This window comes from Ammospiza caudacuta, chromosome 2 (genome assembly GCF_027887145.1).
Source record: "Ammospiza caudacuta isolate bAmmCau1 chromosome 2, bAmmCau1.pri, whole genome shotgun sequence".
Classification (NCBI taxonomy): Eukaryota; Metazoa; Chordata; class Aves; order Passeriformes; family Passerellidae; genus Ammospiza; species Ammospiza caudacuta.
In genome coordinates, this window is record NC_080594.1 from 86,197,646 (window position 1) to 86,219,363 (window position 21,718).

A 21,718-nucleotide genomic window follows, 5' to 3' on the forward strand; every position below is an offset into this window, starting at 1 on the left:
ACAGTAGCTGTTCTTCTAAGTTAACTAATTCCCTAAGTCTAGTGAATCTGCTCTAGATTGATGGGCTATACAATTTCATTCAAAATTAAGTTTTTCACTGAAGAATAAAAACATCTAATTAAAAAAAAAATTCCAAACAATTAGCTTTCTTTATTGCAAAGTAGTTGTTTTCCTGTGAAAACTTCAGTGCATATTTTATGAGGAACAAGAAAGATGAAAATTGAAAGAATATCCATGAGTGTAAGATCACTCCAGCATGTGTTGAGAAAGAGGATTTTGAAAATAAATCAGATTTTTCCTAGTAAAGGACTGTTGAGACATAGTTAGGAAATTTTGTATGTAGTATAGTCTGGACCTTTCTGTACATTCATACTCCATTGCACATCATACTCTTTCTTGCACATTCATACTCCATTTGAAACCCCTGACCTGCTTGTGTTATCAAAGAAGAGACGAATGAATGAAATTCCATATTTGGAACACAAATACTGTAGCTGTCTTGAAGACAAAATATGTGCATGCTCTTTGTACTTTCTCATTCAAAGTTAAAACTGATTTTTAAGTAGTTTTGAGTACGAAATTGAGCTCCATCCAGAGGCTCAGGGGCTTCAGAAAACTATTTTTAAAAAATATAAAAATATAAATATAAAAAATTATAAAAATAAAAATATAAAAAATCTTTTAAAATATATAAAAAATATCTTTTAAAATAAAAAAAAACCCTCAAAGTTCTGTTCCACCAGGGATTTTTCCTGCTGGAGGTTGAGTGATGGCCCTGGGAGGGTGGCAGCAGGGGTTGGGCAGCCTGGTGCAGCTGGGGCATCAATGTGGGGCACTGCCCTGCAAAAGCAGCACCTCTGGGGCTGTGCAGCTGTGAGTGTGCCCCTCACTGGCCTGCTCTGCTTCCACAGTGAGCCCTGCTTTCCACGGCTTTGGGCTGTTCACCGGGCGGCACCTCTGGGAGTGACCATCCACACGCAGCTTCTGCCCCTGCCCCGGCTCCTCACCAGGTGCCAGCCAGACAAAGACATAAATGGGCTGGCCAGGGGTGGCTCTGAAGGATGTGGAAGCAGGGCATAGAGGGACAGGAAGGGATGTTGAGATTATTTTCTATGGTTTTATTGAGTGAGTAGCATCTGAGGTTAATCTCACATTAATGTCAATGCTGTAATGGCTTCTGATTTGCTTCAAAAAATTTTAATAATATGGAAATGTGCTTTTTAGCATTTTGTATTTTAATAAATTGCAGGTATCTCAGGGAAATTTTTAGTACTGATTGGTTTATGTGCTATGTTTCCTGTTAACTAGATTTTTCCCAATATTCTCTAATCACCTTGTACCTCTCTTCCTGATTCTAATTACTAGAGCTTTGTATATGATAACAAGCACTTCAGTTCACAAGTGATTGCAGTGTTCTGAAGTGAACTACTCCAGAAACTTTCAATTACCTTTTAAATTCTGTATACCAACTCGTGACTTCTGCTTACTTATTTGATGGAAATACTGTCACCCTGAAGCCATGGGAAGCAGAGGAGACTGTTTGAGTGGCAGCAGAGCATTTTTGTCAGCTGGAAGAGGCAGATCAGAATGTGACCTTCAGCTGGATGCTCTTAAGCTTGATTGGGATATGGAAATCACATCCTCTGTCTCTGGGAAGAGAGGAGATGCAGTTTAAACTACTCTTAATGATCTTTCCAATGTTTTTTTCCTTCACACACACACCCACCCCCCTCATATTCCCAGAATATAATACAATATAGTAAGGGAATATTTAAAGAATTGACTTTCCCAATGTATTGGTTGCCCAACTGTATCTGTCCATCTGTGCTGTGAGCAAGATGGAATGATTAACTCAATCTTTTAATAGCATGGGGTCAGAATAAGAGTTGCTGGAATTCACAAGCAGTAAAAGTAGGAGCTGTAAAGATGACGTTGGGGATTGTGATACAATATATCCTGTACTATCTAGGAATATGATGATACAGTCAATACTGTCTTAAAAACAAAAATTAAAATATTTTGTCTTTTGAAAGGTATAGATCATAGTGCAAAGTACAAATTGTTTTCTGTTGTCTTTTTAATTCTTCTGGTGAGAAGCTAAGATGCAGGTGGCAATATTTTGCTTTTGGTTTGGATTTCTTGTTTGGCCATAAGTGGATCAGTCTTTCCAGTTTGACCATAAGTAACAAGATCACTGTGCTTCAGTTTCTGCGTATGAAAGTGCTGATGAATCATAGAGTCATTGAATCATTTAGGTTGGAAAATTCCACAGTTAACCCATGCTGCCAAGTCCATGACCAAACCATGTCCCTAAGTGCCACATCTACATGTCATTTAAATACCTCCAGGGCTGGTGACACAGCCACCTCCCTGGACAGCCTGTTCAAATGTTTGATAACCCTTTCAGGGAAGTATTTTTTTCCTAGTATCCAATCTAAACCTCCTCTGGAGCAGCTTAAGGCCATTTCCTCTTGTCTTGTTCACTTCTTACATGGGAGAAAAGATCTACCCTCTCCTTGCTAAAATGCCTTTCAGGGAGTTATGGAAAGCAATAAGGTCACCCTGAGCCTCCTTTTCTGCAGGCTAAGCACCCCCAGCCCCCTCAGCTGCTCTGTGTCTGACTTGTGCTCCAGACCCTTCACCAGCTCCATTGCCCTTATCTGATGTGCTCCAGCCCCTCAATGTCTTTCTTGTCATGAGGGGCTCAGGACCAAGCACAGGATTCCAGGTGTGGGCTCACCAGTGCTCAGCACAGGGGGACAATGGTCCTGCTGGCCACACTCTTGCTAGGATATTGATACAGGCCAGGATGCTCACTGGCATTCTTGGCCAGCTGGCACACACCGGCTCACATTCAGATGCTGTCAACCAGGACCCCAAGGGCCTTTTCTGCTGGGCAGCTTTCCAGCCACTCTGCCCCCAGCCTGTAGCACTGCCTGGGCTTGTTGTGACCCAAACTCAGGACCTAGAAGCTGGTCTCTTTGAATCTCATACCCTTTGCCTTGGTCCATCAATCCAGCTGGTCAAGCTCTCCCTATGTAGAGCCTTTCTGCCCTCCATCAGTTTGACACTCTTGCCCAGCTTGGTGTCATCTGAAAACTGGCTGAAAGTGCCCTCAATCACTTCATCCAGACCATTGATAAAGATGTTAAACAGGACTGATGCCAATCCTGAGCCCTGGGGGGCCTCACTTGTTACTGGCTGCCAGCTGGATGTAGCTTCATTCACCCCCACACTCCAGCCATGGCCATCCAGCCAGGATTTTACATAGCAAGCACTATGTCTGTCCAACCAGCCAGTTTCTCCAGGAGAGTGCTGAGTTTCAGCAGTCTGAGCTTCAGCAGAAGCTGAATACCTGACTCTCCATATTTTCTGAGCTTTGGGAACTTAAAATGTTCTCCAGACTTGTGGGTTTATGATGGAACCTTTCTTCCATGCAAGGTGTGGGGACAGGCCTGCTTAGCTTTATTTCTACAGTATTTGGGATCAAATCAAGAATATCAGCTGTTCTTCTCTTCTCCTTCTCCTTCTCCTTCTCCTTCTCCTTCTCCTTCTCCTTCTCCTTCTCCTTCTCCTTCTCCTTCTCCTTCTCCTTCTCCTTCTCCTTCTCCTTCTCCTTCTCCTTCTCCTTCTCCTTCTCCTTCTCCTCCTTCTTTCTCCTTCTCCACTTTTTTTCCTTTTTCCTTTTCTTAAGTCTCTTTGTTGTGAAATAACTATCATTTACAGTTTTCTGAAATTAGGTTTCTGCTCTGCAGTTAGTTATGACATTTACTCAGTCTGTAATGAAGCGACAGCAGCATCATGCTTTGCTGATTCATATTTTCTCCAGCATTTCAAACTCACTGCCATTACCCTGGTTTTTGGTCAAAACTGTAACCCAAATGCTAATTTTTCATAGTTAGGCATGAAATTTTAAAACTTTAAGAATTCTGTGCCACATTTCATGCAGATAACTGTCTAGTTTTTTTTAGATATATAGGATGTGGTCTTTCCAAGGGAAGAGCTTTTCTGAGATTATTCACATTTCATTTTGGTTATTTATGGCTTCTTCACTGGATTTATGAACATGATTTGGCAAACTCTACATTTATTTGGGACTTTAGCGAGTGGGAAAAGTGTCTTTAAATGTCAAATGTTTGGTTAAAATGAAACTTTCTCTGTAGGGAAGTAGCACTTGGAAATAGGGAATTGCATTTGGGAAGGCTTTTGTGTGCTTGGGGGTATGTCTGAAAGCAAGGACTTGAAATGGTTTCTTACATCCTGAGGGATGTAAAGCATTGTCAGATGCAGCTGCATCTACTCGTTAGCTGTTCGGGAAATCTTGGAGCCTAGACAATCTTCAGTTCTTGGTAGAGAATGAAAAAATAATTCTAATGTCTCAAACTTCTGCAGGATGGGAAAATGCACTCTGCAGCTACTAGACTATGCAGAGCTATTTCCATTGCCCCTATTTAAATATCCTGGGATAAGCTTCTCTTTTTCATCTCTCATTTCACAACAGGAAAAAAGTATAATTACATGGTGACATGACTTGAAGAGCATTGGGAAGTTTTACATAAAATGACATTGCCCAAGGTATTGCAGAATTACATTTGCCCAGAGGGAGGGAGTATGGGAATAAGCATCACTAAATCTGTTAAAAGATAATCAGATGCTTTTTCTTGATTTAAAGATACACCTGTATATAACTTCCCTATCTTTAGTGTGACTGGAGTGAAAGAGAAGAAAGCCAAAGAGTAAGACTTAATAGGTAAATATATAAAAGGAATGAAAGATAAGCAGAGCAGGGAATACAAATGGAAAAATCTCCTTCTCTATTCTTGTGATAGTATTTTCCCATGTAAAAAATGATATGGGTAAGTGGAGCCTTTAAATATATGCATATGTAGGGAAGATTAGTTTTTTCTTGGAGCTAGCATCCTGTTTCTTCTCACGATATTTTTGACAAATCCAGTAATCTTTCATATGCAGGCTGTGTCTGTTCAGTGTAGTGTAAGGAATTAGTGGGATTTCTTCGTATTATTGCAACAACCATTCTGCACTTATTTCACAAAACCCAATGTCATATTTTGTGAATTGCCTTTTATGACTGAGGCTGGGACTGCTCACTGTCACTGAGCTGAGTTAGTGCCGTGCCTTGCCAGTGACAGTGCTGTCCCCCACACCTCTCCAGTCCAGCCTCATGGCAGCAGAGCCCCCCTTTCCAAGCAAAGGCAATGCCCATGGCCTCATCCAAGTCCCAGCTGGCATCTGTCCCAGCACAAAATGATTGCACAGTGAAGCAAAACATGCCATGTGTGGTGTAACGCCAGTGGGTAGTCAGGTGCCAGATATTTTTGCACAAGTTTGTCAAATGTACTATCAGCCTTTGTCTGAAATAATCCTTAAGACTAGTGTTTCTCCAGAAAAACAAGCAAACAAACAAACAAACTCTGGCTTAAGCCAGGAATAGCAAGAATATGTAAGACTAGGACTAGTGTGTGATGGCAGGAGTTGCTTGATGTCCGCTGGGAACTTGCAGAGCCATAATTTCACTAATATAATTTGTACTTGTTGAAAGACAACTTTTCCATCTCTTGATTCTTTCTCTATCACCCCATGTCCCTCCCAGGAATCAAGTGCTCTCCTTTTCTGCACATTCAGTTGGGAACTTTCCTCCCAAGAGCAGATTGTAGGCAAACTTGAATTCCTGATTAAATTTTAGCAGATTTTAATGCTGCACTGTGGTATTTTCCATCTGACTGATTTGTATAATGGTGTTCAATCTATCTATTTGGCACTCATAAAAAAAAAATTAAATTCAAATATCTTATCTTCAGATGAATTTTGGCAAAAGGAACAAAGTACTCAGGAACTCTGGCAAACATGGCCAGAAGTGAGATTCAGGACTTGGGAACCTTACCCTCTCATCTACCTTTCCTTTCTTTTACCTTAGGGCAGCTTCATATTTGTTAGGATCAAATTTCCTAATATCTCTGTCAAAATCAGCCTGAACTTGTATTGTAAAAAGCTCATATATATGCTTCACCAAACAGTTTTTCAATGCAGCCTTATTTCCCATTGTCTGAGAGAAAGGCAATTCTGAAATGTCAAGACAAATTCCCAAATTAAAAGTCCTCTTTAGTTTTCTCCATTCTCACCCTCCTCTTTCTTGGGGGAGAGGTGGCAACATCCAGCTTTTTTGCTGTGGATGATCCATGATCCTGATGCAGAAGGTCTGCATAGGGTTTCCTGGGGGAGGAGGTTCTTCCTGGACAGAGTGAAGGCAGCATACATCAGTTTGGAAAATTACCGTCTGTATAATTTTTGAAAACTCCAACTATCATTTTCTCCATGCAGCCCTTCTGCCAAGTCCAGCAGCATCACAGAGTCCAAAACTAACATTACTGAGCATCCTATTAGACAAATAAAGCAAAAGCACTCAGGCTCCAGTGGAAAGATATATGAAAATGCATCTTCCCCTGGCTCTTGTAACCAGGCAGGACTTCTTCACTTGCAAACACACCAATCATATGTTCTGAAAAACAGGGCACTGAAAATACATGTGCAAGTGGAGAGGAAATATCTTTTTTATTACTTTGCCAATAGCTGTAGCTTACTTTTCTAGCAGTCTGTGGATCAGTGCCTTGACTTACCCCACCAAACCATGGTTGATTTGCACCTGTAGGTAGCAGTGCCACTGTTCTCACTGGGGTCCTTTTTTGGCTTTGAGGACAATAACACTGTGCAGAGGTTTATGATTCAGGTGTATTAAATTGCTTAGAGCTGTGTCTCTTTCATCTGAATACCTGTGAAGAGAGGGGCAAAGGGAATGAGGCACTTGAAAATGACCTCATCTTGACCAAAAAAACCCTTTTCCTGTGTCGTATTTGAAAGTCTAACACTTCCTTCTGCTTCCCCTTCCACACCCTGCTTTCCACACACATTTCTCCCTTTATCTGCATTTATGCTGTCTTTCCAAGAATCACTAGAAGAAATGCAGATAGGTGTGTCATGCAAATGAAATTTTTAGCGTAGCTTTCCACTCCCCTTCCCACTGTTAGAGAGATGTCTTTCCACAGGTCTTGTATTTTTGAGTGCCAAAAACTCTTGCTCTGAACAGCTGCCTTATTTAGGGTATTGTTATTTTTCTTTAGTAAAAGGTATTTCTTTCAGGACTGTAATGCTGGCATCATAACTTTCATCTTACTATTGCACCAGCTTATCTTACATATTTTCTAATATGTGGGGGCTTTTTCAAATATAGTTAGGTCTTGCTGTGGATACTCATGCTCCAAATTTGTGCTCTTCGACTCTAACAATATCTGTCGCTCTCTAATACCCCCCAAGGCTCCACAGTTTGTTCATGAGTTGAAAAAAACAAGAGGAAAATTAGCTGTTCTGCTCATTTGTGGTATGACTTCTGCATGTGTTAAATGAGATATCTAGGAACAAGTCCTGTAATGGATTTTGGAAGCTTGTATCTCAGCCTTCTGTGAAGGGCTTGTCATCTTGCCTGCAAACGTTATCACTTCATCCCTGTAAGCAAGCTGGCATGCTTATCAAAAAGCTAAACAAATGTTATAAATTTAGAGCAGCCTTAAGTTTGGTTGTTTTTTTTTAAGTTGTTTTCATTGGCAATTCAAAAAAAAAAAAAAAAAATCATTAGTCTGGCTCAGCAGATGTTTGCTGCTAACTCTGAAGAAATGTCACTTGTTCCTGTGTTGACAATATCAGGAAGGGATGAGTAAACATCTCCTTAGCTGGCTGAGCACTCTGCTTCTCTAGTTGGTGTATCTGCCAGCTCCTCTCCTTTTGTGTCATTTGCTGCCTTGCTGCACTTTGGCCATTTGTCCAGGCATCCTGGATATGTGGTGCCTTGGCTGGAGTTACAGCACTGGTTGGCAGCCCAGGCAGCCCAGACAAATTGCTCTGCTGTGTTGTGGAAATGTCCACTTCATGGGGCACAGGCTGAGTGTGCGTTCCCCTGAAATACAGGGATGGAACTTCTGTGAGTCTCCAGAATTGATAAGTGTGAGTTGTTGTTTGCTGTTTCACTGGCATGCAGCACTTCAGGCTCTGTGTGTGTCTTGTGCATTGGTTAAACAAGAAACTTTTGTGTGCCAGGGGTTTTGCTGTGGTTTTGTGAGAAGTTGTTGCCAGTCCTATTCCCTGTCAGTGGCTGCGTGGGAGCCTTGTTAAATTAGGTCTTCCCCTGGCTGCTGAAATTCTTAGAGCCATCTGACTGCTGCTGTTCCATTAATAGCACCTTGAGATACCTATGAGTTTGTAGGGCAAGGGACACATTTCCATGGTTCGGTTTTCCTGCTGTTCTGGTTCTTCAACACCTTTCTCTTCCCATGAGTGACTCCAGGGCCAGCCTCTCCGATACCTCCACTTCCTCATGATTCTTAAAAGCTGGGAGGCTTGTCTCCTCTCTGATGCAGAACTCCAGCTGTGTTTGGAAACAGATGCTGTCCCTGGACAGATAAGTCTCCCTTTCACAATGCATCCAGCCATCTGAGGTGTGTTGGAGCTGCTGGCTGTGTGCCTGTGGACCTGCATGCGTGCATGGCAGTTGTTCATCAGCACTGAGCCCCGTGGCCCCAGCTGCTGAAACCGGCAGGATGCCTTCGCACAGAAGGACTCGTCGGGCTGGTTGCCACCTACCTGGTTTCCAGTCTTAAAGGCCTTCAATCTTGATTGCATATTGATGTTCATTAGGAAAGTGATTGGGAGCAGAAAAGATTTTGGTGTGCAAATTTGGGAAGACAATTTGCATTTGAAAAAATCCTCTGCACAGGCTTAGGACAGGCTTGAGGCACATGCAGTTTGTCTGGCTTATCTGTCAGGATTTGAGTACTTAAATTGTCTTCTGTTAGGATAGTCCTGGAATGACATTTGAATCCAGACCCTGTTGGCCTGGTTTCTGCCAAACCAGAATTTTATGGAGATGTTTCTGTAAGGCACACAAAAAAGGCTGTTTCTAAAAGCTGCATGGGCTCCCCAGCAGTTTACTGATTGCCTCTCAGAATGGAAAATGAATTATTTTTCTACATCTGCTTAATGGCTGTAATCTCAACATTGCCACGGTATAAGTCAGAGGAAAAGAGTCAGAATATTTTGCAATAGGAAAAACTACTCAATAATTCTGCGGTACATTGAGCTATATGATTTCTTTAATCCATGTAGAAGAACTTGATTGTGCCTTGTCCTGTGGTGTTAGATGAGGACTGGAAATTACAGTTTGCCTTCTTTTCTCACTCAGTGTTGCTATACAGGAATCGCTCCAAACTTGGATCTTGTTATTCAGTCAGGAAACTAAATATTCATTGTTAGTTCTTTTCATTTTTTTTCCATCTGTGCTTCTGCCAGTTACCTTCAGGACTAATATTTGCATGTAAATTATTCAGTTATAGGAGGAATGAAAAAAACCAAAAAAAACTGTTGAGATTTGTCTGTAGGGATCTCTCCAGCACAAATAGCACCAAAGTTCCTGCACTGTGTGGCCAGCTCAGGAGGTGCAGGCAGGTCCCAGTGTGGCACCTCACAGGTGGACACCGACCAACATTTTGGATGCCTTCAGCTGTGCTCAGGTTTTGCCTGATAAACACAGGTGACTGATTTAGACAATCTAAATTCTACCCTTGGCCTTCCATGTCTTAAAAGGAGGGTTAATGAGGAAATTACTGGAAAGAAATTCTGTTGCAATGTCCACATGACCCATAATGTGCTGGATTAGTAAATTAGGAGATGGAATTTTGTAAAAATTTGATGCAATTTGCTTTAAATAAACTTCTAATACTTTTTTCTTCTTTTTTCCCTTGGCCTCAAGCCCCGTGTGCTGTAAAGGTTTCAGAATACCAAAGCCAGCTACTCTCAAGGGAAGGTCTTCTTCTGAGGCTTGCATTGTCTGTGTTCACTTGGTGTATTTTTTAAAAGAAAGAGAAACCTTGGTGCTTTTGTTTTGATTTGGCTACTTCAATGACTTTAATTCCTGCTCCAGAGCTGAGATTTTTCTGGCAGGAACAGGTCATTGATATGGGTCTGCAGACTGTCTTATTTCCATGTGGTTTTGGCAGTTGCAGGGGCATCCTGACAGCCCTGTTTTAGAGTCCCTTGAAAATTAGTATTTTTTAAAATTACAGAATTGCCTTACATTTTTTGTAGTATTGAATTTGTATGAGGGTGTCTATGGACATGCAATTTAATTCTGATTAAGGACAAGTATATTTAAAAGCAAAATAATTCTTTTTAAATAGCCTCATATCAGGACATAGTAAATCTGGCTTATTTTCCTGTTTTATGGTAATCCACATGCAAAGTAAACAGGCTTATGTCGTCCAAATACGTTGGAATGCAGGCAGAACCTGCAGCTTGAGAGAAGCTTCTCCCAGCCACTGGTGTGATAAAGGAGCACCTGAGGACTGCAGGCTGGTTTCTTTGAACACAAGGGAAATTAACAGCTCCTGCTTGGTCAGGGGATTTCATTAGCACAGAGCTGTACTGTTCTCATGTCCCACAGAGATATCACTGGCATTATTCCTCTGAACTTGAGATCAGTATCTACCTCCTTACCAGGAGCAGAGGGAGAGAGAGATCTGGGGTGGTTTAAAGGAGATGCAAGGAGTGCCAGAGGGAACCTCTCTGGGCATTGCAAAGCTGGTGGGTCCCCACTGCCTCCTGCCTGGGGGGCTGTGAGGCTCCTGCTGCACTCAGCTCAACCTCTCACACAAAATAAACCAGTACCTGCTGAAAACCAGGCTGAGCCCAGGTCTGCTTTGAAAATTTCATGCGGAGTTTCATCATGGAAGTGGTGTTTCAACACTGAAAGTTGGGTGTACTGCAAATTCCACATGAGGTTGTAGTTCTAGAGGGAACAGGGCACTAATAAACTGCCTTTCACTGGAGTTGCTCCTGGATACACACAGAACCTATATTTGATCTTGACTGCTTTTGTTGAAATAAATACTAGCTGTATCTCATTTAAATGGAGATTCATTTTATAATAAGACATCTGACTTGATGGAAACTGTGCATATTTTTGAAATTAATAACAGTTAAGAATTAATTGAGGAGTTTCTTTTCTTCCTGTCCCACTCCCCGATGTACTTCAGTTTTTCTCTTTTCATTTCCCATTTTGACTGAAGTGGGTGGATAGACTGAGTTGTGCCATGCAGTGTTGTGTCTATACGAAACCATGTTATGTGGACGCTGTATCTCTTGGAAATAAAATAGATAATGACCATTTATCTGTGTGTCTGCAGCCCTCATTTCTCCCTCCCTGTCTGGTTTCTTAGATCCTTGGGGCTAGCTGCTACAAGCAGTTCTGTTTTAAACTTCTCTGTGATATAGGATTGCACAGAATGCATTTTTTCAGTGAAGTCTTCAAGTGGCCATTAAGACCAAAAACTTGTCCTTTTCTTTGCAGCCACTGTGGACAGGGTAGGACTGGACATCTTTTTTCATCTGCTAAATCAGGTCCTCTGCTAAGAACCACTTTATCACAGTGATTCCTGTTATTGCTTTGCTCTTCTGACTTTCCATTTTCACTTCATGTCATTGCCCTTTCCCCAGTCCTGACTTCTTTTTCTCCTTTTCTTTCATTAATTTTCTTCTAAGTGAATTTCACATTAAAATGTCACTTCTTATTCAATAGGTGGTGCAGTAATGGAAATGAGTGACAGCACCTGTATGCCGCATGTGAAACCCGAATGTCAGGTAGCAATGTGGTGAGAGGCCAGGAAGCAGGGGAGGCATGGGGAGGCAGAAGAGGAAGAGAAGGTACTCTGTAGCCCCACATTTCTCCTCACAGAGAAAAGCAAGGCACGGTTCTCCCAAGAGTATTTCTGGGTTTCATATTCTCTGAACATCAGAGAAAGAAAATACAGTTCTTATCTTATTTGCTGTGCCTGTGTTTGTGCAAATGTGGAATGCAGCATGGAAATTTTTTACCCAAAGTGATGGTGTTTTGTTTCTTGGCCTGTCAGGGCCAGCTGTGTGTGTGTGTTGGGACTGCAGTCATGAGATTCAGAGCAGGGTGTGCAGTGTCAGTGCACACTCAGATTCAGTTTAGATGGAATGTAACATAGTGTAATATAATATAATATAATATAATATAATATAATATGATATAGTAATTAATTAACCTCCTGATAAGATGAAGTCAGATGCATCATTTCTCTCCCCTCATCAGGGTTCCCTGCAAACACTCTAGTACTCAGGCCCAAAAGAGTGCATTTTCTCTTTACAAGATTTGGACCTGTAGGCATTTTGTTTAGAGTTCATGATTAGAAGTATTTTTGGTGGAAATTGCAGGGCTGCATATAGCTAAATTGAAGCCCCTTAAGAAGGCTCCTGGGGAAGTCATACTTAGCTTGAATTACATATGTCAGGACACCTGTGTGCATACATATCACTGTAATTGGAGTTAACCTTCAAAGAAATGCAAGCAATTTCTCTTCTTCATGGAAGGGAAGAACTGAGTTGTTAACTGACGAGAAATTCATGTTGAATCATGATGGAAAGAACTATGTATTTCAAAAAAGGTGAAATGTGGATCCTTTTTGAAGTTGCTGTGAAGAAAGAAGCTTGTATCAGTGTTAGTCCTGTGTTTCATAACTATGTAAAATATGAGTTGGTGCTGTACAACAAAGCAATCCCCTAAAAACCTGGAAATCAAAATAGAAAGTCCTTTGAAAGATGAAACTTGGCATCTTTTTAACATTTTTTATCTATAGCATTGCCTACAGACACTGCACCACAGCAAAACGAAGTATTCAATACTATTTTTCCTGTGCAAATACCTCATGGCATTGACTCCAAAGCAAATTAGAAATTCACCTTGGTCACCTAAAGGCTACATGGTGCTTCACACGAAACATCTCCACCCCAAAACAAAAATTGTAGTTGATATTAGACCTAATTCAAGCCTTTCCCAAGCAGTTGAATGATAATGCCTTTGCTGTGCTTTGGCTGCATGACTCCCTCCATGGTGGGGGAATGTGCTGTGCAGCCTGCACCCAGTGTGAGAGCTCGTAGCTGGGATGGCAGCTGCTCTGCAAGGGCCATCCCAGAGGCTTCTTGGCTCACTTGGCAGGCTAAGGGCTCCTGGGGAGGCAGGAGACACAGGATGTGTCTAAGCCACCCCTGTAGCAGAGGGAGTCTGGGAGCATTCCCTGCCTGCCAGGCTGTGTGTGGGTCAAGGAGCACTTGGAGTGGAGGCTGACAGCAAGTGTTGGGGATGCTGGCTGCTGTGGGACAGGGCTAATGTGGGTGGGAAAAGCAGATGGGGGCTTTCATACAAGAAAATTGCTTCCTCCTTTCTTTGGGGCTCAGGGCCTCGTGATTTCAGAAGGGAAAGTGCTCAGTTATGTGGGGAAATTGGGTCAGCTGGTGTACTTTTGAAGGCTCACCTTTGACTGAGATCTTTCCTCCGTGTTACTGACAGAGGCTGGTCTTTTGTCATTCAAGAAATTTCCAGGGAATCATGCTGCCAATTGAATTTTTTCCCTGTACACATTGAGTAAGCCGCCCCTGAGCTGACGTAAGTGCCGCCACCTTGCTCAGTAACAGAATTATGGTGGAAATTGTAAAGGTCAGATGACTGCAGGATGATGAAATGAATGCAAATAGAAATGAGAAAATTTCTGAAGTGCTTGTTTGCTTTTCGTGTCGTCAACCTCAGTCTTTTGTGAACTGTTAACACTGGAAAATTATAGTGCGGTAAATAATGGTGGATGTCCCAAAGTTTTTATTTCCATACAGAGTTTATTTCTGAGATTGTTTACTGGCCTGTCTTGAGTGGTCTGTTAAGTGTACACTCTTTAAAATACATCTTAACTTCTTAATTGTGCTACTATTGTGAGCTAACCTTGTGTTATTTCTTTTTTCTCATATAGTTTTCCCTACACAAAATGGAAAGGTTGCTATAGTGACTGGAGGCACTAAAGGAATTGGTTACCAAACTGTGAAGTATTTGGCAAGACTTGGCATGCATGTGATAATAGGTAAAGTCATTATTTTCTTAATATACTTTTTGCTTCATAAAGTCTTTTTTTTTTTTTCTTTTAAGGTGTATTTTCTTTCTGGCATCGGGGGAATGTAGAAGAATATTTTGTTAGTGTTTAGCACAGCTAAAGATTAATTTGGGTTTTGCTTTGCAAGATCTTGAAAAAAATAGTGGATGGGATTTTTTCTGTAGGACTTGTAAGAGTTGTGCTAAACAATAAAAATCCTTAAAAATTAGTATTACAAAAGTATTTATTTTATTTAGTTCCTTGTTACTGGAGATGGGTCATGCATCAGCGTTGGGGTGTATGTTTTCATTAAGAGGAAAACAAATTAAAGACTTGAAGGAGTATTACAGTGTTTAGTGGGGGATGATGTATGTAAGGACAGAGCAAGCCCTTATAACTTTATCCATGTAAAAATTGCACATTTACTTCTCAATTTTGTCACTGTGAGAGACCTCTCTAGGCAGTGACAAGAAAATAAATACCTGGAGATTCAATCATGTCAGTCTGAGACGGATTGGGCAATTCACCTTCTGGAGGTGCCTGTTCCTCTCCATTGATAATAAAGAGTTGATAAGGTGGCTGAGTTAGAGTGAGACATTTCAAGTTAGGTGAATTTCTCTATGAATTCAAAAACTGTCCCGTGTGCACCATTTCTTCTTTCTACCACAGACACTATTTAGGAGACTTCCTATTTTTTCAAACTTCTTTTACTGCAAATATGTATTTGTAGTAGAGGAATATGTCTACTAATATGTCTACTAAATCAGAATGTAGTATAATGAATACTTTTATGTTTAAACTGCTACATTTGCTCACTTCATCTTTCCTTAACTAGATTTTTACCTAAACCACTGTAAATTGTATTCCATAGAGTCACTGAATATTGCTGTTTCATTGTACACTATCAAGCTGATAATGCCATTTTGTTCAACTTTTATACAGAATTTGCTCTCTAAGGTTCTGTACACATATCAGACCCACTCCAAACAATGGACAAGAGCACAGCAGCCATGTACTTTTAGTGTAGTGCAGTCAGTAACATAATGGAATTGTCCTGGAATCATACAGGTGTAATGTGGAACACCACTTACTCATACATGTTTTAATAGATGTGTCAAACCCAAGCGTTTGCAAAGTGCAAGTAGATGCTTCTTTATGTAGCTAAATGCCAGATGTTACTAATGTAGCTAGATGTAGCTAATGATGTCAGCATTAATATTTCACTAAAATTGCTTTTCATCTTTAAGGTGGATTGCACAAATGTACTCTGGGAAAACAAAAAGGGTAATTTTCTTCTCTTTGCATAGGGTCACAAAAGCATAGAACATTCTTTTTTTTAAAGATTTATTTTGTATCACTTAAAGTTTAGGGTATTCCATATAAGAAAATTCAGTGTGAGAGTTTTGGGAATGGGAAGGTGAGATTTAGGTGCACAATCTCTAAATAAGCTGAATTTTTTTCAACTCACAGTCACTCTGTCATAAATCTCCTTCACTCAGCCTCACACCCTTGTCTCATAAGCACCCAGATGTGTGAGCTCGTGTGATCTTGTGAGCATCACCTGAGTCTGGGAAAAGGTCATGCCAGCTGACAGTGCTTATCCTGTCCCTGTGGTTCCTCTTGATCAGAAGTGACAGGCTATTTTATGGCCATATCTGCCACAGAAGTTGTGCAGTCTCCTTCTCTGGAGGTATTAACAATTCATCTAGATGTGCCCTGTCTTACTTGTTCTGGGTGCAACTGCCTTAGCAGGGGGATTGGACAGAGCTCCCTTCCAACCGCTGCTGTTCACTGATCTTTTATATTGCTCAGCAGCTCTCAGTACATTTTTCCTGGTCTGCAATATTTAGGCTCTGTCTATAGCCTATTTTTAGGCTGGGCTAACAGGGAAAATAATGGTATTGGTAATGAGCTGTAACCTGGAGATGCAATCCTCCTGATGGCAGAGTGCATGGCTGTCTGCTGCCAGTCTTCTGTGCTGTGGCCTTGACAGGACAGCACAGGAACAGTGTCCTCTAAACATGCCTTTGTTTGTCAAGAAAGGGCATTCGTTTAACACTTGGCTCTTTCTTTTGGTGCCTACAAACCCACACACTTCCATTGACTCCACAATTGTATCAATCTTACTGTTTTCATTATGAATCCCTACAAATGTGAATTAATGAAATTAATTATAGGAAGCATTTGATGAGTAAGTCATCCAGCTGATTCATTTCTTCTGAGCAAACTCTGACCTAAACACTGAGCCCTGTGAGTCACAGCCATCTTCCTTGCCTGTGAAACTCTTCAGACCAAAGCAGCCCTGTTGGAAGAATGGATAGTCCCAGGCACTTTTCCAGCTGCAAGATCATAACAGTCTCAAAAGCACAATAAATGCAATGACCTTCCATCCTTGCTCATAACTGTTGGGCCCAAGTGTCCAGAGTATGTTTGAAATGTCTGCTGGCACATTGGCATGCATTAGCACGTTCTGCTTCAGGCCACACAAGGCTCAAATAAGAGAGCAAGCGTGCTCAAGCTTTCTCCTCTAGGATTGTTTTCACCCTATGTTTGTCTATAGACATGAACTTCTGTGAAAAAGGTGTGGATGTTAAGTGAATTTGGGCTTGCAAGAGAGAGTCACATGTAGCTTGCAGTCAATCATGCTCAATCACTGAATGCTTGTTACCCATTATAGGAACTGTAGCAATAAAGGATGATATCCCTGCAGCAGACAAATGAGTCAAGCCTGAATGTCTGATGTGAAAAATGATTCACCATTTGTGATGGATGTGATTTTGATGCAGTTTGACATTTTAGAGGAGTAAATATTTGAAACAACCTACTTTTAAATCCAATCCACCCATGGAAGGAGGAAAGCAAATAAGTAGGAAGCATGTTACCTTGTGGAGCATGAGTAGGCACTGTACAAAAGGCAGTATCTTCACTCAGAGCCTTTACAGCAGGTGGTTTCATAGTTCTTTCAAACCTCCTTCCTTTCCAGTCCCAGCACTGTTGCACAAGCCTCCATCCCCCACTGACGGTTTCCCTCTGCTCACCCTGCCCTGCCCTCAGCCTCTCCCTGAGAAAGAGGCTTTGGTGAATGCTAAAATGATGAAAGTAATTTTCTGTATATTTATGTATTTGTTTGATAGGTTTCATTGAGGCTTTCTTCCAGGCTGCTTTTCTCAGTAGCTGCACTCACAGTCAGCAGGGCTTTTACTTCAGGAAAATCTCATGGCAAACACCAAACCCCTGGTAGGGAAAATTGATGGCTGTGGTGAATCTTCACAATCCAGCTATACAGGGAGCTCCTGCTCCCTCCTATGCAATTTACTTGTTGATAAATAAACTTGAAATTTCATTTTCAGAGACAGAAAGTAAATGACACACTGTATTCAGCAGTGACTGATATTGAAGGTGATGTTTTGTATGCACTTACAAATAAATGAGGACATTGGAAATCAGGATATCCTGGACTATTCTATGACCTCCCCCAGTCCAGGACTTAAAACTCAGTATGTTCAGGTCTGGTTCAAGGTTTTTGCCACAGTTCTCTCAATTTAGAATGATAAAAAAGCATAAACTATTCATATTCCTTCCATCCATGTTCACAGTTTAATTTTATGAGGATTCTGTGTGTGCATGTTAAAATTGTTGACTCAAAAAAGGAAAGCCTCAATTTGATTTTTTCTTTTTTTTTGCCCTCAGTATATTAATAAAAGAAGGCTGAGATAATGTGTGATAATATCTAATGTAGAAGTTTTGATAATTCTATCTGAAAACAGTAAATGAAAATCAAAATATTTGCACCTTTAAAATGTTACACTTTTGCTTGGTATAAAACACCAGGTTCAGGGCAGTGTAATCAATCTTTAATGTCTGAGTATATCAGTGTCACAGGTTTCTAAGACAGGCTCACACTTTGAAGGAAGCAATCTCATTATACTTATACATATGTATATATATTCAGGTGATTTATTTGAGCTATGCAATTTTGGCTTGAGCCCTGCAATTTGGCATAAATAAATGTACTTCCATCACCAGATTCAGCACTTCTGTGTGACCTCGGTAAGCTCTGCAGGACACTGAGCAAGAGATATTTCTGTCACCTCTTTCATTCCCATTAGTTTCCAATTCTCAAGCTGGATTCTCTGCACCATGAATCAGACAATTCCTATATTGTATAATACTAAAAAGTGACTTTCGAGGGATAATTAAATCCTATCAAGATGGTGCAATAGTTCATTTTCAAAGACAGTTTGATTTAATTTCAATTACTGAAAATTTTTATGGGTTACTTTAATAGTCCTTTTTAATATACATGGATCTATGAGATGCTTGGGTTATATATTTTTTTTTTTTAAAAGTATTTATCTTCCTAATTTCAGCCAGGTTTTTTAGGCCTGAATGAGTTCTAGAATTACTCAGGAAGTGTCAAAATTTTACCAGCCTATTAAAAGTGGGTGATGATTTCATTTTTCTGTATGAGCATAAAGGAAATGCATGCAGATTCCTTTATAATTGTAATTCAGTTCAGGTTTTATCATATCAGTGCACTGTAATCAGGGTTATGGAAATCTCTGTTTATTGTTAATTATGCACCATACATGTGCACACAGCCACACACAGTCTTCCAAATATGTTTGAATCTTGTCAAACACTTGAGTCTCTAACTTCTGTTGTAAGACTGTCACGTCGGTGCTTGTTTTAACATATGGTGCTTTCAACAAATAATTTTATAGGAAGAGCACATAATGAAGTGACAAGTGCTTCAAATTGTATCAAACTGTTCAGGGTGATAAAGACCAGGGATGTGTGAAGAATTTCAGGAAGACCATAAGAAGCTGAGTGTTAAAAGGCATGTACAGCTCAATGTAGATCAATATGGAGTGATGGACATGGGGAAAAATTTTAATGCCAAAACAAGATGTGATGGATTCTGTGTCGACCACCATCACTTTGGAAGTAGATCTCAGGGTTAAAATAGATCATTCTGTGAAATTCAGTGGTGCTCCATAGGGTGCAAAAATCAAAACAAATATTAGAAATGATTAGAAAATGAACAAACTAAACAGACAATATGAGTTGATTCAACTCTATGAACCCTTCGTGGGCCAGAACTGTAAATACTTTGTGTTCTGGTCTGCCTATTTCAAAATGGTCTTAAAGGGTCTAGGGGAAAACAAGTTTTATCAGGGAGATGGAAAAGCAACCTTATGAGGAGAAACCAAATGGGCTTGAAGTCTTCAATCTGTTCACTGTCTCTGAAGTATATAAAATGAGCAGCTAAAAAGATACAGATCTTAAAATAGTATGGAGATTGTTACAAATTCAGTAACAGATTGTTATAAACACAGTATTAGACATCAAAAAGAATTTAAAGCAATCTAAAACAGGCCACTGTGATTAAAACCAAAATCCATCAGAAGTGTAAAAGTATTTCTGGACTAGTATCTGCTGCATAAAACCTTAAATCATCTTTGGTAAAGAAGAAGTGTAAGGTGACAAATACAGTGCTGGGCAGTTTTGGGAAAATGTTGTGCATAGGCCAGTAAGTGTGTTTTTTATATTGAAAAATAAGTCAGGCATTTAAAAAAATGTAAAGTTAAATATGTGTTATTGGAACTTTGGAAGAGTTAGTGCAGTTTCTCTTGGTGCTTGTTCAATTTATTCATTAAGCATTTTTGCCTAACGCTTTGAAATATTCAACAACTGTGTGTATTAATTTAATCCTGGTTTTCCAAACCTTTTGTTAAGATTCATGCCAAGAGATTTAAAGTGGCTAGCTTGTCTTGAGATAAGAGAAAGATTTCTTGTAGTTTAGTAATGGATTAGCAAACAGAAAACAATATTGAGAAGTAGTTTATCATCTTTGAGTTGGAGTAAAGATGCTTGTGGTCCCACAGACAGATGTTCAGTACATTTAGCAAAGATAGATACAGAATACAGGGTGAAGAGTGAGATGATGCATTTTGTTTAAATGTGTTTAGGGTATTCAAAATTGTTTGACTATTGATAATTAAAGAATTTGAGTTTCTGACATGTAAGGAGAGGCTGAGAGATTCAGCCTGAAAAGGAGAGAAGGGTTAGGAGTATTTTTTCCAGTGTATAAGTACCTAGTGGGAAAAAAATCACTCCTTTTTTTTCCCTTTTTTTTTTTTTTTTTTTTACATTGTGGGTGTTCAAACACTGGCACAGGCTGCTGAGAAAGGTTGAGTAGTCTCCATCCCTGGAAACAGCTGGGATCTGACTGTACATGGTCCTGGGCCACCAATTGTAGCAGAGGGTGGGACTGGGAGGTGTCCAGAGATGCCTTGCGAAATCTTAACTACTATGAGGAATAGGAAATAATCTCCCAATAGTGGATGACTGTGCTATGAAGGGATGGATAAATACAGAGCGTTAGTAAATGCAAATACAGAATATGAGAAAAAACAGCCACACCTCTGTATTTACAAGAATAGGACCTAAATTAACTGCTAGTCAAAGAGTTAAATAAATATTGTGATTTACTGTTGAAAGCTCAATGTACAACATCATCGATATTTCGTGCCAGTCATAAAGGCAAATAAAATTATATTACTGAGCAGGAAAGGAGATGAAAACAGGGCAGAAAGCGTCTCTCTTCCTTTATAGAAACCATTGGATCATCCTGTTGTGCATACTCAAAAGGAGTCTGGTTGAACTGGAAAAAACTAAAGAGTGATGGTTAGGAGTAGAGGATGGCTTTGTACAAGGTGGGGCCCAGAACAAACATCCTTGTGCTTCCAAAGAGATGACTGAGGTGTGATCATACAGTTATGGACGGTGTAGAAAGTGAAGGCGAAGGGATCATTCCCTGTATTATTGTGCACCTAGTAGAGAACATCCAGCAAAATAAGAAATACAACAACAAACAAGCTACTGAAGAACAACCTTTTAAACATAATTAGGTGTGTCATTAAATCACAGAGCCTGCTGTCCCAGGACTCTTAGGTGATCAAGCTCTTGAATGAACTGAAAGTGCAATTAGGTGAAGCAGCACTTCTTGCCATGTTCATTGAGAGGCCATGTGTGACCTTGGGTTCAGGAAATCTCTGAAACTTCCTGCTTCTGGGAGGGTGTATTGGAGCAAATCACTCCTAGACTTAATGCTGTTGTGTCTTTTCTTTAAGTATCTGCTGCAAGTTATTGTTGGAAAGAGGGCACTTGTCTAGATGCATCTTGGGTTTGGTGAACAGGGTTGTTCTTAACCTCTTGTTGGAACGGGTGGGTAGCTGAAACCTAAGTCAATAATGATGACTTCTTTTTTCCTTGCAAATCAACATTCTCTCCCTTGCTCATTTTTTGCTTCTTTTCTCAAGGGATCACTTACAACAGTATTTTCACCTTTCATGTAAGGAAAGCATGTATTTAATTGTGACTGTTGCGTGATGAACTCAATGACAAAAGATGTGTGGTATCTCTAGACACAAGGAAGTTTGTATCATGTTCACAATTTATTTTTTATAGCTGGTCACATCCTTATACCTATTACTGAAATCCATGCCTTAAATGTTTTACATATGAGATGTAAGATCAATATTCTTTTTATTGAAGATTTTACAAATTCCTTTAAAGGAAACCTTACAAATTCCTTAAAAACTTGCTCATATTGTATTGAGTTCAAATTTCTCATCCTTGGAGATTTTGGGGGCAGTTATTCCTCTCTTTTAGGCATGTTCTATTTTTTATGTACACTCATAAAATCATAATCTTCC

At 40.2% G+C, this 21,718-nt stretch overlaps 1 protein-coding gene across 1 annotated transcript in view; it reads left to right on the top strand.

Moving 5' to 3' along the window:
• Positions 1 to 21,718, top strand: part of DHRSX (dehydrogenase/reductase X-linked) — a 161,522-nt gene that overhangs the window by 23,684 nt on the left and 116,120 nt on the right. The window contains exon 2 of the mRNA XM_058799907.1: positions 13,881 to 13,988. Within this exon, the coding sequence (XP_058655890.1) occupies positions 13,881 to 13,988 (108 nt within the window). The remainder of the gene's footprint in view (positions 1 to 13,880; positions 13,989 to 21,718) is intronic.